Raw genomic sequence first — 15,319 nt, 5'->3', positions numbered from 1 at the left:
TGAGTTGTGTGGTACACTGGCTCCCTCTAGTGGCATTTAAAAAGAATGTTAACTTTGTGCGATTAATACCTTAATTGTCAAATGTTCACCATTTGAGTCAATAAAGCTAAAATATTCAACAAAGACACCAGGACGTTCAGTAACAGTTTTAGTACTTATAGATAGACAGACAGACAGACTTTATTGTCAGACAGCACAACGCAGTGAAAAATTGCTCAAAGTATAAAAATGTGCAGTTAATTAAGCAGACACATTTAAAAAGCAAATATAAGTTCATATGAAGTTAATAAATTTGTATGCATTGAAATTCACTGTTGCTAATTATTTTGAATATACCTTGAATTCAAAATATCATCTTGAGACACAGGACCACTCAATTAGTGTTTCTTTCTCACCTGGACTTTAAAATAGCAGAACTTCTGCCTTGAATTTCTAATATGGGCTCATATTTTGCATAAACTTTGTTTTTCTTTTTTATTTGTCTTAGTTGTGTCTAGAAACTTAAATATGTCTTGAGATATTTCATAGAAAAAAGAAAAAGCAAGAGAGCTAATGTTCATTGGTTCCATTTGACCACCAATTTTATATTTGCTGTTGCTTCAATAATGATTTTGTTTTTAATTTTTCAAGTAAAGTGAACTCAAGTTTTGCTAAACCATTCCTCAAACACCTTGTTTATTGCAGCTTAATTACATTTACTTTTTCTGATTGTGACTTTTGCAGAGGTATAGCATTTGATTAGTTTTATTGGTTTATTAGGTTATATGGCTGTGGGGTAGATAAAGAACAGTACATTTCTCTCAGAGTCAAAATTATGGCAGGTCAAATATTGGCTTATGTCCTCACATAAAACCATGACAGCAACCTCTGTAAATCTACAAGTAGAAAGTAAAGATAACTGAGAAGCCAATCAGAAAACGTATAAAGATTCAGTGGTTTCCACTAAATGATTGGTTAATGTGAAATCCTGATATCAGCTGTGAGTCTCAGTGTTTTCTCAGCTGGTCTCCAACTCAAACTGACAACCTGTGGCAGGAATGTGTAGATGCACAAACTCTAACAAATACTTTTAATTTGAAAAGAAAGCAATGTTGTTTAAACAAGAAGTGACACGTTTTTTGATTACTTTAAAAAAATAATTGTTATCCATTATTATCTCTATTTATAATCCTGCAAACTGAACCCTGAATAAATAACAAAATCTGAAAACTTTCACTATTTACTAGTTCAATCGGCAAAGGCATCTGTCTGAGACACCACTGTCCTTATAAAGGATGTTTCATAAATGTGTCATTTAATAATTCACATTCACAAAGTCCTGTTGAAGTAGCAGGTTAACTTGATCTAAGAGTTAAGTGCTCTTTTACCTTGAGGCCTGTGAAGTCAATTTTCTGTCCATTTGGTATCAATTTGACTTAAGATCCAAGATTTCAACCATCAAGCCAAGACAACTTTTTAAAAATTTTATATAAAAATAGCAGGAACTAACCAAAGTGGTAAATGATCCATAAAATTAACAAAACAATAGAATTTAAAACTTTTAAATGATTAAATGCAACCAGCAGTTGTAGCGTGGAAAAACGAAAACATAATGCATTCCACAAAAATCCCCTCACTTGTTAAGTATATTCATGTATTTTTATTTTTTTTTCTTAATTTTATTGTCTTTCATTTTTATCTTGAAATTATTATTTTAAAAGAATCTATAATTTTGAGAAAATTTCGCTTAGCTGAAGTTTTGCGGTTGTGACCTGTGACGTCACTTCCTCTTTCCGTTCATGGCTATTACGGAAGAAGGTGAGTTTTTCACGGAACTTCTGTTTTACTATCTAAAAGTTGCAGTTGATGACAAAATGTTTTACTATCGTTTAGCTAACACTTTTTGTAAGATGTTCGTTTCATTTTTTATATATAGTTCAGCGGAGGATGGAATGTTTTTGTCGAGTGTTAGACCGTACTGTTGCAGCAAATGTGTGAACAAGCTGACTGTTCTTCCCAAACTGTGCTGCGTTTTTTTTTTAATGTGTTTTTTATGTCACCTGCTGGTGCATGATTTTGTAAATTATGATAAGTTGGCATTTTTAATGGACTTTCAATGCAACTTTTAGAGCAACTTTGCATTAAAAGTGTCATTATTTACTGAATGAGACTTCATGACAACTGTCATAAACAATCATAAAGACTTCTTTATGTTCATGACAGGTGTTATGTCATGTTTATGACAGTGTCATGTTAGTCTTATGCACACCCCTTCAAATAAATGTTACCGAAACTTGTAATACTGTTCACACTGGTTAGACATCAGTTCCTTTCATTTTTTCTTTTTTTTAATGTCTTTTTCAAGATGAACTAAAGGTAAGAGTTGCCTACAATAACCTAATAAATTGCCGAGGCAGGACATACCTGCCACACACCGGATTTGATTTTTTGTCCGACTGTCTCCTGGCAGATTTCTGATCAGTTAGTAAATGATTCCCAGATCCCAAATGGATCCCAGCCAGTTACTACGCAGATTCCAGTGAACTTTGCGTTACAGTTTTGTGATTTTGCCAAGTTTCTACGACGGCTCTTACTACAGGCTACTGCAGTTTTTTACTGTCCTGCTGCATACTTGGCGCCCTGCTGTCTTACCTCATACTATTCTGTGTGTTTATGGAGAAATGAAAAGATATGAAGGATTTACTTATAGGTTGTAAAATGGAAATGAAATGAAAAAGGTTGATCACTGACAATCAAAAATCAGTCAGTGAGTCATTTTACAAACTTTGTACCTTTTAGTCTTTACCAGGATATGTCTGTCAGGTGTGTCTCTCAAAGAGACACCAATAAATGTCTTTATTTGGCCAAATATAGAAGCGAGAAACACTGAACATGCTTGATGAGTCTCAAAGGCTCGGCTGTAAAGCTCAGAATTTGGGTAGTTTTGAAAAAGGACTTTTATTTTCAGATTTTTTAAGTTGTTCTGGTCACATTGTTTCACATAAAATCTCTAAAATGCCATGTAGGAGTTGATAATGTTGGGATTAAATAATATTAAGTTAATTTTTAGAAATTCAGAGCATGACTGTGACCCGCTCTAACATTATTTCTTAATAGTCCTCTCTTTGATTTTGAAACCTGTCTTATTTGCTGTTACACTGTTGTGTCTTTGTTGTCTTGACAATTTTCTGGTTTGAAAATTAAACCAGAAAATACTGGTTTCTAGTATTTTTAATGCTAGAATCAATCAGATATGCTATATTTATCAATATCAGTCACTGAAATATATTTTTTTGCACTTTAATGCATTTTAAAGTCTTTGTTTTACAAAACATATGTTTTATACTTTGAAGAATATCTTCTTCATCTTCACCCCAGACATGAAAAAAATAAGTCGACTTTTTACTTCTTTCTCTGTTTGCAGGTGTATAAAGGCTAAAACATGAGAAAGAACAGACGTCGGTGTTCCTGGAGCTGTGATTCGAATCAGATCTGCTGGTGAAGTGTGGAGTTTTCTGGCTGCAGCTTTTCCACGCATCGTCTGGAATTCCCTCTGAGCTTTGATCACCAGCGGCACCCAGCAGGAAGCGTCACTGCTGACGTTTTACTGGAGGTGAGAGTCTGACCGGACCTCTGGGCCGTGTTACTGTGTCAGCTCTATCAGCTCACTGTGCAAATATTACATTCACAGCTGATAAGAACTCACCTTTGATGCTGCAGGCTGTCCTTTCATTGCACAACTTCACATTGTTCCCTTCCTTCTGTTCTCCCTTACTCAGCTGTCTGTGAACAATGAAATACTTAACTGTTGAGACTTTGTGTAAATTGTTGTATGTGACACAAGACATGCACCATTTCTCCTAAGTAAGCTGCTGTACGTGCACTAATCTGTTTCAAGACCTTTCAACTTTGCATCCAGTCTGTCTCCAATAAGCATTGATTCAACCTGTGAGTTTAAATCTGCTGAGATGATTTCTAAAATGACCTTTTGGTGTTCGTACAGTTTGGCTCTGTCGATGTATTGCTGTAGAAATGCAACCTGACTTTAAATGAGTTTAATAACTACATTCAAAACCGGAAACTGATCCACTTTGCATTTTTGCAGTGATTGACAACAAATGGTATTTCTAGTACAGTTTCACTCCAGTATATATGAAGGGTGAATTGAGGTTGGACTGCGCGTTGCCACAGTTTAACACTGTTGCCTTGCAACTGAATCTCACCCTGGGCTCTTTCTGCATGGAGTTTGCATGTTGTCCTCATACATGATTTGGTTCTCACCAGGTAAAAATATGACTGTTAATCCGTTACTGTAACCCAGCTTAGAGGCGAGTGTGTTCCTGCATTGGTGGTGCTGTGCGTCTGTGATGGCTTGTCATTAACTGGCCTAGTAGTTTTTTTTCTTTTTAGCAAAGTGGATTTTGTTGAAATTTGGTAAGTATTAAGGAAGGAAAGGAAGACCCAAGACAGATGAGACAAAATATGGAAAACTATCAAAAATCTCTTTGAAAATTGGGAAAATATTTCTTAAATCCAACAAACTCAGTCAGCATTCACTAATCCTTACTGTATAATGCTGGACTCCAAGCCTTTATATGAGCAGCAGCAGCTGATAAACTTTTTTATCTCTTAGAACAATTTGTCTCTCAGAAACTGTCTTCGCTTGTTCATTCATGTTCACTGGGAATTACAACTTCGCTTGTGAGATAATCTCTCAGTAAGCAGATAACTTTCACAGTACTATCCTTTCATGATGTTTTTATACATGCATATTGAATATTAACACAATTTGCACACCATAAAACTGAGGACATGGGATGTACCTCCTGTTTATTTCAATAAAGAAAAAATAAGAGGCCTTACTATTTGGTAAAATATAGTACAGCTCTTTAACTAGGACAGATTGGCACACTGGTGGTGGTAAGTTACTATAAAGTAGCCAAAGTTGCCCTGGGCAGTCTGACATCGGCTGTCATAATTTCCTCGTTTGATGCAGAAAAGCTGAAATAATTATTTTGCTCAGAAAAATAACAATATTATAACATGAGGCTAAAGATCTCACAATGTGTTGGAAAAAAATAAAATTTGATTGATTTTTTATTACTGTTTTTTAGGTTGAGTAGAATTTAAAATGATGTGAGAAAATATACACACTATAATATAATGTAATGGTGTGACAATAACATTTCTAAAAACCAAAACTGTTGCAAAAATGGTGAGAGTAACTGATCTATCATGTTACATAACAAGGCCATAAAAACCTAGAAAACAGGAACGTAGGGTATAAATTATACACTGAAACAAATGTGTAAATTCACAGATAATCCTGTTAAATCACAAACAGAAAATGTGATAAGAGCTGAGCACAAAAACATGTTTGGGACATGCTGTAAAATTAGGAGCTTACGTTCTTGCAAGGTAATTATTTCTTCAGATAAGGCAGCTGAAAAACAAGAACATTCAGACTGTCTGCACATGGCAGAAAACAAGTAAATAATTGTCAGCGTAATCCGAAAAAAAAATAATTGTCTTCTTGCCAAAAGAATCAGTGGTGAAGATTTACTTAGACACATACTAAACAAGATTCTTGTTTTTAAAGATGTAGGGGAAAGGTCATGCAACTATTCCACTTTGCAACTGACATACAGCTCATGTGAAAGCTTTTTATTATTATTTTTTACACATCCTGTATTATGAACATCATTAGAAAATTCACACATCTTAAAGATCAGACCAGCTGCAAATGAGCTGGGATGTGTGGACTTTTAAATTTGCTGAAGTGACTTTAAGATCACCTCTGAAAACATTTAGCTGTGTTTGTTTGCACCTGCTAAAGCAGGAAAAGATAAAACTTAAATACCATCAATAGCTTGACAACATTTAGGAGAAGCAGGACTGAATAAAAATCTGAATGTTTTTATAATGTTGCATCCATAATGAAGAAGGGAAGTTCCTTGTAATCTGTCAGCGGATGTTACTGGAGCACCTTACACTTGTTTGTATTGTGTTTTTAAAATCCTTCTGGAACAGATTACAGCAGCATGAAACAGCATAAGTTTTATCAGCACACAGAATTTCAATGTGAGAGAAAGTCAAAAACATTCGAGTGATGATTAACTGTGGTTCCTTCATTATCTTCACCTGTTATGAAACCACAGCGACCACTGGGACAGAAACATGTGGCCTCCCACAAACACAGTTCAGCTGATGACGATCCGGGGTTTTGTACTCCATGTTCATCTGAGATGTTTTTGCTTATGAAGAGAACTTAAAAAAAATAAAAATAAAATAAAAAACCACCAGCCTTAAAAAAAGGTTGATTTTTACTTTGAAATTCAATACTTTGCATATTTTTGAATTTTAACATCCAAACTCTCTGATCTTTTAAGCTTCTGTATGACAATCAATGTTTTTTGTACTTCATTAGATTTTTTATTATTTTCCAGCACCTGATCATTTTCAGAGCAGTAGCTTAACTCTGATCTAAAACATTTAAGCATAAAAAGGATCCTGAACTCATACGATGCATCAGAGTTGTGTACAAACATTAGACGACTAAACCAAATTATATTTAAATATTACATATGTTTTCTCCTCATTAATATTATTATTAGGTATCACTACTCTTACATACAATTTTGGGATACTCTGTCTTCTGGAAAATAAATCCACTAAATGAAGGACAAATATGTTTTAACCAAAAATACATAAGATACAGACCCGAAGTCTGTGAATGTGAGAGTTCATGTTTGTACATATGCTTTCTTGTGTTTTCTGTTTGCTCAGCCTATTGTGACATTTGAATATACAGTAAATACCATACAATGTCACTGGCAGTATTTACCCTCTTCTAAGATACATTATACAAATACGACCTTAAGCATTGTTTTGTCTTGGTCTTTTGTCTTGGTCTTTAAAATATCAGAATTTTGTAAATGTTTTGTCTGACATTATGAAATACTTAATCAGATGTTTCAATTAATTTGATGCTACTCCTTAGTTGTGTTGTCTTAGTTCTTGAGTCAGTTGTTTCAGATGATGCTAATTGCTACTCTTTAGTACATTGCAGAATTCATGTGTTTGTAAAAAATGTTTTGATATAATCATGCTTTGTCTACTGATGTCCTAACGATAAAAGGAGGAAAGTCATCATGGCAAACCACTGAAAAATGAATCAGAATCACAAATATATCTTTAAATGCATTTATTGCTGTCTTCTCATTTGAGAGATTCAAATTATAATAAACAGAACAAAATGTCACCAGTGTTGTATAAAAATAAATTAAGACATCAAATAACATGAACAGAAAACAGTTATCCCTTTAAATAGGAAACGATGATGTATATCTGAAATAAGTTACCTTTAAATAGACATACACGGAGTAGGACAACATATTACAAATGGTTTTAAATACACTGTCCTGCTACAACAGCATATGGATGGAAAATAAATATTTCTGGAGGAAATTAGCCATGCCAAAAAGTATCATTAGGTATTTCTTGCTAGGTAGCAGAGAGGAAAACAACATGGAAAAATATTAAAAGAAGGATTGCTCATAAAGGTTGCGAAATTAAACTCTATGAAGAAATATTTTACAATTCCAACTAGCTTGTTGAATCTCATACGTATCACTTTATGATTGACAAACTGAAGACAAAAATCCATGTAGTTTCCATTAAAAATACCTAACCTCTGCTTTCTTCCTCACTACATCTGCTTCACCCTCTGCTGCAACAGCTCCAGCTGACGGGCCATCTCATTGGGCAGGTCATCATTCACCTGTGTGGTGAAATACTTCCTCACTTCCTCCACTTCTTTCTGCCAGAACTCATGTTCCAAGGAGAACAGCTCACTGAGGTTCACCTTTCCCTGTAGGCCCTGGAGGTTCAGGGAGTCGTTGCAGGGCAGGTAGCCCACCGCAGAAGGCATGGCGCCGGTATTGCCATCCACTCGCCTGAACATCCAGTCCAAAACGCGGATGTTGTCTCCAAAGCCAGGCCAGAGGAAGCCAGCTTTGGGGCTCTTTCGGAACCAGTTGACATGGAAGATCTTGGGCAGCTTGGCACCTGGACGGTCGGCCATGCTCAGCCAGTGAGAGAGGTATTGGCCGAAGTTGTAGCCGAAGAAAGGTCGCATGGCAAAGGGGTCATGCATGACTACCTTGCCTAGGTAAAGAAAAAAATGAGAGAGGCTGTGAGTGAGTGTGGCTTTACTTCACTTCTGTGGAGTTGCAGATTGTAAAATACCCAAAAGACCAAAGGAGATCTTCTTAGTGTCACTGACCTTTGTGTTCAGCTGCTGCAGTGGCCTCTGACCTCATTGTTGCGCCAACAAATACCCCGTGTTGCCAGTTGAAGGCTTCATATACCAGAGGAACACCTGAAGAGAATCAGTTATGTTAGCATCTTTGCTAATCTTTTCTTACTTTCTGCTCCCAATTTACATCTTTACTCCTCTCTCTTGATTCAATGTTTGCTCACCTTCTGGCCTCCTGCCTCCAAAGATGATGGCTTCAATGGGGACTCCTTCTGGTGATTCCCACTGTGGGTCAATAATAGGACACTGACTTGCTGGGGTGCAAAAGCGAGAGTTGGGGTGAGCGCAGGGTTCCCCTATAGAGAAACAGACAAGACAATTTATTTTTTGCCTTTAAACAGAATGGAAAGTTTGTATTTTATTAGATATCTAAGTAATTTATTAAATCTGTTCTGGTCTTATTTTAAGCCTGTGGGTTTCTTACCGTCTTCTGAACTCCAGGGCTTGTTCTTCCATGATGTGAGCGTTACTCCCTCAGGCAGTTCCTGCTCCATTCCCTCCCAGTATATGCCACCATCACTGGTTTCTGCTACATTTGTGAAGATGGTGTTCTTAACAATGGTCGCCATGGCGTTGGGGTTGGTTTTAGCTGATGTACCAGGTGCAACACCAAAAAATCCATTCTCAGGGTTGATTGCGCGCAAGTTGCCTAAGAACAGGAATAACATCTGTTAGTTTTCATAGTTGTTCCTGATATTTCAGTTTTCCACAGCTGATGGCCAGTGAAAGATTTCTTACCTTGGTTGTCAAACTTCATCCAGGCGATGTCGTCTCCAACACACTCAACCTTCCAGCCAGGCAGCGTTGGGCAGAGCATGGCCAAGTTGGTTTTACCACAGGCACTAGGGAAGGCTGCTGCCATGTACTTCTTCTCTCCAGCAGGATTGGTGATGCCTAGAATCTGAACAGGAGAAACACTTAGTCATCTTCAGAATTGAAAAAGCTGTTGGAAATGGCTTCAATCCTTTTTTGTGCCTGTTGCTTACCAGCATATGCTCAGCAAGCCAGCCCTCTTCCTTGGCAATGCGTGAGGCAATGCGGAGAGCAAAGCACTTCTTTCCCAAGAGGGAGTTTCCACCATAACCGCTGCCAAATGATATGATTTGTCTGCGTTCTGGGATGTGGGCGACGAGGGTCTGCTCAGGGTTGCAGGGCCAGTTATTTACCAGGGGCTCTGAAAGGAAAATCAGAGAATTTTTAAAATATGTGAATTATTTTGGTTTGCAGGAACATTTGGAAAATGAGAAAGTATCATATTAATACATGTTCGGTAAACTTTTTTGACATACTTTTAAGTGGGAGAGGGCAGCCGACGGAGTGCAAACAGCGAACAAACTCGCCATTTCCCAGTTCGTTGAGCACAGTCTTCCCCATTCGGGTCATCACCCTCATGCTTGCCACCACGTAGGGGGAATCAGTCAGCTCGACACCAATCTTTGAGAGGGGAGAACCGACAGGGCCCATGCTGAAGGGAACCACATACATGGTGCGACCTGAGGACAGAAAGGTAAAAGGATTGCTTACAATTGTCTTTTCTTTCATTTACTTTCATCAACTGATTCAAAATAGACATTCATTGCTGTAGTACCTTTCATGCAACCGGGAAACCGTTGAGCCATGGCTTTGTCAAACTCCTCCGGGGACATCCAACGCCCCAGTTGGCTGGTCCCACCTCCCAGTGGCGTGGGCACCGTTTCCCTCTGCTCCCGAGTCACGATTACCGTCTTGCTCTCGACTCTAGCCACATCCCCTGGGTCTGTTCTAGCCAACCAGCTGTAAAATTAGAAATATAAGGGATAAGAAAGACAAATTCACAGCAAATCATGTCTTTGTTCTTCTGTCTTGTTTTAGAAAATAAAAAGAAAAACTACAAATTTTACAGATGTTAAGCTTGTTGCAAGTCATTCTCATCTATCACTGCTGGTAAACACTTCTGGTTAGCTGAACTAACTGGACTTTCTGGTTTGTCAGACGGCACAATATTTTCTAAGTATGTTGTCAATCAAAACAACGACTGATGACGGAATGATGCAAACTATCATCAACAACAACATGACTGGACAATTTACTGATTCCACTGATGCTTTGCTGCAAAAACAACTCTAGCTATAGTGATAGGTAGACAAAAATATCTCATACTAAAACTGTTAAGCCCCTATGTCTTTGCAGCACTTTGCAACAAATTAGAAAAACCCTTCAAAGAGAAATCCTTCACATGAAGGAATTCATCCCTAATTAAATGCTTCAGATCAACCTACCAGTTCTCATATTTGGTGAGCTTCTTGATCATCCCTTGTTCCTCCAGCTGAGTTAGGATGGCTCGGTTTTCCTGATCCGAGCCATCGCAGATGTGAAGGGACTCGGGTTGGCACAGGGTAACATTGGTCTCCACAAACTCTCTGACCGCAGGGCTAAGGGCACTGAGCTCACCCTGCAGGACCCTGAGTCCGCTCTGGTTCTGTGACTGGATCTGAGGAGGCATGGTGAAGGAGTCCGGAGAAACAGCAAGTCGATAGACTGCGAGAGAAAAGATGAGAGGATGTCTGGAGTGAAGGGTGGGGAGAAATTAGTGGAAAGTAAAATAAGAAGAAAAAGGTTGGGAGAAAGTTTGCAAAAGGGAATGGGAAAAAGATAAAACCATGAAGAGAAAAAGAGGTACAGAAGATAAAAGTTAGCTTTTTACACAGAAAACGTCACAATTGTTCAGATCCTGGTTCATCTCTGATGGCATTCAGTAACATCTCATTTCATGTCATCTTTCCATGCATACAAAAGCTGCAAAACAGAGTTTTGAAGTTACCTTCAACAATTTGTTGGGAGCAAGAAGTTGTTAGCTTGGCCTCATCGGCTGAAGCTTCTCGGTGACGGCTGTTCTCAGCTGAGTTTAGGACTGGTGGTCCGCTGTGTCTGCTCTGGAGAAGGTTTGCTCCTTTTATACCCTGGGATTTCCCTCTGACAGGGAGAGGGGTGTGTCAGGAGGTGTGTGCATAACCTTGTTGTGTTGAAATGACAGTGTTACATGCCACTGAATAATTATTAACTAACCACAGGACGTCATGTCATCTTCACAGAACCGGTTCCCCCCGGTGTCAGATGAATGATGATAAAGGGTTCAAATCTCAGACTGAGGAGACGTCAGCTTTTTGCTCATTAAGGCAATAATAATCTGTCATGTCTTTAATTAATTGAGAGATGAGCTTGTTTTAATAATACATATATTGGGAACTTAGTATTAGGTGCGAAGCAAAATTTCTGTTTTATATCTAAAATTCCTTAAGAAAATGTTTTCTGTGTGATTCAAACATTTTTTTCTGCTAATTATTCTTTCTGTAGAAGGCAGTTTGACCTAAGATATTTAACATTCAATAACTTCCTTCATACTTGGCGCTGCAGCGAAGGATTTTGAACTTTGACACAGTAAGTGATGCAAGTTCAGGGTTCGCTGTCGTGAGTCTGCAGTGTGACGTTGAGAACATTTTGGCTGGCCTCTTTTGTATTGGCTGACATCTGGGGGCTTGTTGAGTTAAAGGTTCAGTCAGGGGTTGGTGTGCGCAGAGAACTGAAGATAACGAGGGACATAGTCGTTGTTTTAACAGAGGAGATATTTGTATTTGATTAACACATCTTTAAGTTTGACATGGTCCTGCTGTGAAAGATACAGTACAGGGGAATGAAGACTGCAGAAACCTGACTTGTTGCTATTTCAGGGTTTGGGTCAAATGCTGCCAACAGTGAGCTAATTGAGCCGTTTTCTTCTAATCTTTCAAAATATGTCGCCTTTACTGACGGCAACTACTAATCTAAAAATGTTGTCCAAGATTCCTGGCTGCTGTATTCATTTCAGAAAGCCTTCAGAGTTTTCATACTGTTTGGTGTTGTTATCCTGAGAGAAACTCATAGTTTAATGTGCAAACTGGCCTGTGGAATCTGAGAACAAGCTCTGGGATTAACAAAATGGCTCTAAATACTGAGTTACTTTGCCATGAACTTTTTGTGACGTCTACAGCTAGGACGTATATCAACTTAAACTTGCAAACAGTGAATCTGGTATTGGAATAAGAGACTTCCAAGTTGTTTGGAAATGGCCTTTTGACCTTTCTTGTGTGGGCAAAAACAGTTGCTTCTCTTGAGATTTTTGTTTTGCCATTTAACCTTAAGACTAATACACCTGAAGGCTGAGAACAAAAACTAACTAAATCTCTACTTTCATGTAGACACTTTACTCTGCTGATGAATTATGCAATACATTTGCCATTTTCTTCAGGATTAACTTTAAAATGCAGTTAAGTTATTGCCAAAAATCTACAGTGGCAGAAACAATATTCAGTATAACTTCACAGGTTTCTAAAACTGATTACTGGGCAAGAAAGGTGAATGGATGGAAAAAGAAAATGTGTCATAGAGGCACTTCTGATTTCACAACACCTTCTTTGAAGCTGTTTTATGAACAGCACTCTTAGCTGGGCATTAACTTCCTGGCAGATTACAAAACTAGGACAGTCTGCACATTTCAGTCTTACCTTTTCATTTTTATGTTTAGCACTCCTCCATAACTCCATATGCTTGATGCTAATTAAAGTCTACTGCATGTAAAGTTTTTATACAATGATGATAGTTAATTTTGATCTGGGAATGACTTAAATTGTTCAATTTTTTCCCAGTGTGACAGAGCTGTCATGCAAGTTAATTAATTTAACATTCACTTTGGTTTATTTCACAAAGTGGATGAAATAAAGAAAGGCACCTTTCAGTTTCCTCCCAGCTAATGTCTTGAGACTTGGTGTTTACTCTCTGACTGAAGTTAGTTGATACTCTGAATAAATGAAGAGTTATTTAAAGCTTTGTTTGACTTAGCCCTTCTGGTTGTTCAGGTTTGCACTCACTTGTTTTCTCACAGCACGCTTTAGCTGATTCATTCTGACAAGGATCATAATTCTCTGTTTGTTTAGGATTATATTTATTTAAACATTTCATTTTTTCCAATAACCTGTGATCAAATTGCAATGGACCTCTAACGTAATAGATTTCCCAGGTTAAAGTGCCAGAAATAAAGAAAATTGAAGGAATTTGCAGCTTTAATACATATTTCTCTCTGAAGTCATCGGAAAGTCCAACCAACCTACAGTGGCAGCTTGTATCCAGGATCTCGTTCTTTCGGTTGTGATCCGCGTGTGACGTGAGGGTGATATTGCATTTTCATGTCGTATAAAGTCACATTGAGATTACAGATTTTGTGAAGATTCAGAACATTTAGCCGTGATTACTGATTTAATTTAAGCACACAGGTATCAGAGGTTCCCAACTAGCTTTAACAATGCAAGCTAATTACCTGAATTCCCCCTTTCCTGGAAAATAAAGGCTGTTAGATACATTTTTAGTCGAAGTTGATTTCTGCATTTAGGTAACTTGCCTTGAATCAAAAAAGCTAAACTATTTTACTATTGCTCCAATCAAGCATTGTAAATACCCTAAACAAATGTATTATAAGTTATTTAAGTTTTATATCGTAAACTGTGCAGAGTGATCAATTTCCCAAGAGGAACTGGCTCCAACCAGGTTGCTCGGTGTGTGTGTGCGAGTTGACTGGTGCTTCCATGAGGAGTTTGGTTTATTTAGAGCAAAAGACATCAATACAGCATTGCTGACCGAACAGCTTTCTCAGCAAAAGATAATGTTATTTTGCAAGATATGTGCCTGTGCGTGAGCAAAAAGAAAAACAGATGATGAAATGGATGTTATCTTTTAATGTAAAATTGCATCAGTCTTCATTTAGGGTTTTTTTTCTTTTTTTTTTTCGGCAGTTTATTTTTAAGTAGAATGAGGGAAAAATTAGATAAAGTTTAACAAAAACAAGTTCTTACAGTCATTCATTCAATGATGTGTTCATCCACACACAAAATAAAAATCGGCTGTTAAAATAAAAATAAAAAGATTTCATGTATTTTTCTCCTGCAGCATAAATATGAAATCATATTGTACTGCAGTTCTAAAGAGCTAAGTTGAATCTACACTCCTAGACCTCAGGTTAGTCACATAAATATAGAGGAAGAAAGTAATTTTTCCCTAAATTTAAGTATTCTACAAAATATGTAGATAATCTTATGTAGCAGTTGTTTAAGGGAAACAGTTTGCCCAGCTTCACCAGTGAATGGAGGTCAGCCAAGAGGAAGGCTTGTTTTTAGTTCAGACGATCAAAAACATTTCTTTAAAAAACAAACACACATCCTTGCTGTTGGATTAAAATAGCCCAGTATGTGGACACTTTGGCACAGTAATGTGTGGCACAAATCTGATGAGACAGACAAACTTCATAAAACATCAAAGTAAGTTGGTAATGGGGTCATAATTCAGTCTGCATAATTTTAGCCTAGACTGGGCTCCTCTTCTCTCTGCCCCTCTTCCTGTGGACTGAGGACCATTAGCGCCGAGAAAACCTTTTAAAAAACACATTTGCTTTGGATTCGCTTCTTGAAGGGGACAATTATGTAAAAATCATTTTTTTGGTATGATATTCCTGAATAATTTTTCTTTACATATTCCTTTCCAGCTGCTCATTTGCATGTCTCACACAAAAAAGATCTGCAGACTGCTACTAGTAGTGGCTATATTTACTTCTAAATCTATCTCGTATAAAAGTTTGTTTCAAAAATAAAGAAAAAGTAAAAAGTACTTGTTTGGTGACAAGACTTACTAAGTATTTTCCACCTCTAACTGGTTTGTACTTGTTGCCTTCACAGCATTAGTTCCTTTGATTAGGTCATGAGACGCATTTCACTACTGCTTTCACTTTCAAAGATAAAAGGATAACCACGTCACCATTTTTACCCTAGTGGTAGAAAAACAGCTTTTCCAGTTTCAACCAGTGAAACACCAGGTCTTTCTTGACATCTCCATCAGATGCATCCTGTCTGCAGACTCTTAGTTTCCTTCACACAGAGTCTAAATCCCAAATCCCATTTCAGCTCTTTCCCTTTTGCATTCACCAAAGGAGCAGGCTTTCAAAGTCTTCACCAGTTTCTACTC

At 37.5% G+C, this 15,319-nt stretch overlaps 1 protein-coding gene and 1 long non-coding RNA gene across 3 annotated transcripts in view; one reads left to right on the top strand and one right to left on the bottom strand.

The window, feature by feature from the left end:
• Positions 1 to 1,737: 1,737 nt before the first annotated feature.
• The window catches only part of LOC106957079 (uncharacterized), a 37,958-nt gene continuing 24,376 nt past the window's right edge, over positions 1,738 to 15,319 (top strand). Inside the window, exons 1-2 of the long non-coding RNA XR_001426889.1 lie at positions 1,738 to 1,797; positions 3,404 to 3,592. This is a non-coding gene — a long non-coding RNA (uncharacterized LOC106957079). The remainder of the gene's footprint in view (positions 1,798 to 3,403; positions 3,593 to 15,319) is intronic.
• pck1 (phosphoenolpyruvate carboxykinase 1 (soluble)) lies at positions 7,167 to 11,281 on the bottom strand. Of its 2 annotated transcripts, none has more exons than XM_015048279.1 (10): positions 11,097 to 11,281; positions 10,555 to 10,813; positions 9,885 to 10,069; positions 9,586 to 9,789; positions 9,283 to 9,470; positions 9,035 to 9,197; positions 8,721 to 8,945; positions 8,461 to 8,592; positions 8,264 to 8,359; positions 7,167 to 8,145 (listed from the first exon to the last, which is right to left on the bottom strand). In XM_015048279.1, exons 2-10 carry the CDS (start codon positions 10,776 to 10,778, stop codon positions 7,688 to 7,690), a joined length of 1,875 nt encoding a protein of 624 aa, XP_014903765.1. In that variant the 5' UTR covers positions 10,779 to 10,813; positions 11,097 to 11,281; the 3' UTR covers positions 7,167 to 7,687. The 2 variants fall into 2 exon arrangements, with proteins under 2 accessions (XP_014903765.1, XP_014903764.1); XM_015048278.1 differs by having other exon boundaries at positions 10,555 to 10,839; positions 11,097 to 11,280.

This window comes from Poecilia latipinna, unplaced genomic scaffold, assembly GCF_001443285.1.
Source record: "Poecilia latipinna isolate Pla-1442-1.1 unplaced genomic scaffold, P_latipinna-1.0 Scaffold871, whole genome shotgun sequence".
Classification (NCBI taxonomy): Eukaryota; Metazoa; Chordata; class Actinopteri; order Cyprinodontiformes; family Poeciliidae; genus Poecilia; species Poecilia latipinna.
This window is presented reverse-complemented; position numbering and strand designations above follow the sequence as displayed.

Excerpts from the sequence above, each read along its gene's own strand:
- pck1 (XM_015048279.1), bottom strand. The coding sequence starts at position 10,778 with ATGCCTCCTCAGATCCAGTCACAGAACCAGAGCGGACTCAGGGTCCTG. Across the intron at positions 9,471-9,585 it reads CTGCCCTCTCCCACTTAAAA|AGCCCCTGGTAAATAACTGG; the intron begins GTATGTCAAAAA and ends TTTTCCTTTCAG. Across the intron at positions 8,146-8,263 it reads TGCAGCAGCTGAACACAAAG|GCAAGGTAGTCATGCATGAC; the intron begins GTCAGTGACACT and ends TTCTTTACCTAG.